At 38.3% G+C, this 1,557-nt stretch overlaps 1 protein-coding gene across 5 annotated transcripts in view; it reads left to right on the top strand.

Moving 5' to 3' along the window:
* Positions 1–1,557, top strand: part of pcdhb (protocadherin b) — a 37,839-nt gene that overhangs the window by 2,485 nt on the left and 33,797 nt on the right. For 4 of the 5 annotated variants that reach the window (XM_007541147.2, XM_016665503.1, XM_016665504.1 and 1 more), the window contains exon 2: positions 720–725. The exons of the other annotated variant lie outside the window; for it this stretch is intronic. In XM_007541147.2, coding sequence (XP_007541209.1) covers positions 720–725 — 6 coding nt within the window. The remainder of the gene's footprint in view (positions 1–719; positions 726–1,557) is intronic. 5 annotated transcript variants of the gene reach the window in all.

Genomic DNA, 1,557 nt, shown 5'->3' with positions numbered 1-1,557 from the left:
TAGTGACTCAGCTGCTTCTACTCTGCAGGTGAGTATTGATACTACATTTTCTTTAATGTGTATATCATTACAGTGCAGTTTAATTAAATGTATTTTGTGAAATATTTGAGGTCTAATGTATGGCTTATGTTAAACCATGATTTATACCGCATTCGTTTCATGGGATCATCCCATTTACATTTTAAAACTGTAAGCATCCATGGCTGAAAATTTCGGTAAGAATCTTAGTGGCGCTGTTTGCTGGAAAATAATCCATTCCACATATGGTATGAGAGTCAGGCTCTGCCAGTGGGATGACGTACAGAGGAAGAAACGAGAGCGTCAAGCTGCTAAAACCCAACTCTATTTCAAGAACAGTCTGCAATCTTCGGATCGTAATCAAAGAAAGATGATTTGAGGAATAATTGAGCAAGAATCTCACCTCACATTTTTAACATCGTCATTGAAAACCCACGGAGGCGCATTTATTTCTTAAATCGCACGCAATAAGGGAGGTGTCGTAACAATGGGACTACACAAGAGGTACGTGCTCTTCGCCGTTCTTTGTTTTTTTATTCATCATTCGTTGACTTCGGTCAGTCATTATTCTATACCAGAAGAAATGAAAGCAGGATCGGTTATTGCCAACCTTGCGACAGACCTCAGCCTGGACGTCAAAACACTGAAGCAAAGGAAGATGCGAGTTGACATCATCGCAAATAAAAAATACCTAGATGTGAACAAAGAGACTGGCGAGCTGTACATCGTTGAGAAGATTGACAGGGAACAATTATGCAACACAAAATCGTCTTGTTTCCTCAAACTCGAAGTGATACTGGATAATCCAGTAAGGATTTTTAACATTGAAGTTGAAATCCTGGATATAAACGACAACGCCCCACGATTTCGAAGAGATGTCATCAATTTGGACATATCCGAGGCAGCTCCAAGGGGAGAAAGGTTTTCTCTCAGTAATGCCGTTGATCCCGATGTCGGCTTGAATTCTGTTAAGACGTATCATTTAAGTAAAAGTGAATACTTCAACATAGAAGTTCAGCCGGGAAGAGACGGTTCAAAATTTGCAGACCTAATTTTAAAAAAGACTTTAGACCGGGAGAAGCAGGCTGTTCATAATTTAATACTCACAGCTGTAGATGACGGAACACCTGCTCGATCAGGTACTGCCAGTGTTATCGTTCGCGTATTAGACACCAATGATAATGCACCTACATTCGAAAAGACAGTGTACGACATAAAAATAATAGAAAATTCTCCAATTGGAAGTCTTGTTATTCGTCTCAACGCAACAGATTTAGACGAAGGATCAAATTCTGATATTTCATACTCATACAGTTTATATACATCAGAGAAAACACAAGAAACATTTAATTTGAATCCAATGACAGGTGAAATTACTGTAAAAGGAATGTTGAACTATGAGGATTTTAATATTTATGACATGGAAGTCATAGCTACAGATAAAGGAGCCAACAGTTTATCAGGACAATGTACCATAAAGATTCTAGTTGAAGACATTAATGACAACCACCCAGAACTATCTATTAAATCCTTTCAGAG

Source organism: Poecilia formosa, unplaced genomic scaffold (assembly GCF_000485575.1).
Source record: "Poecilia formosa unplaced genomic scaffold, Poecilia_formosa-5.1.2 Scaffold592, whole genome shotgun sequence".
Lineage (NCBI taxonomy): Eukaryota > Metazoa > Chordata > Actinopteri > Cyprinodontiformes > Poeciliidae > Poecilia > Poecilia formosa.
This window is presented reverse-complemented; position numbering and strand designations above follow the sequence as displayed.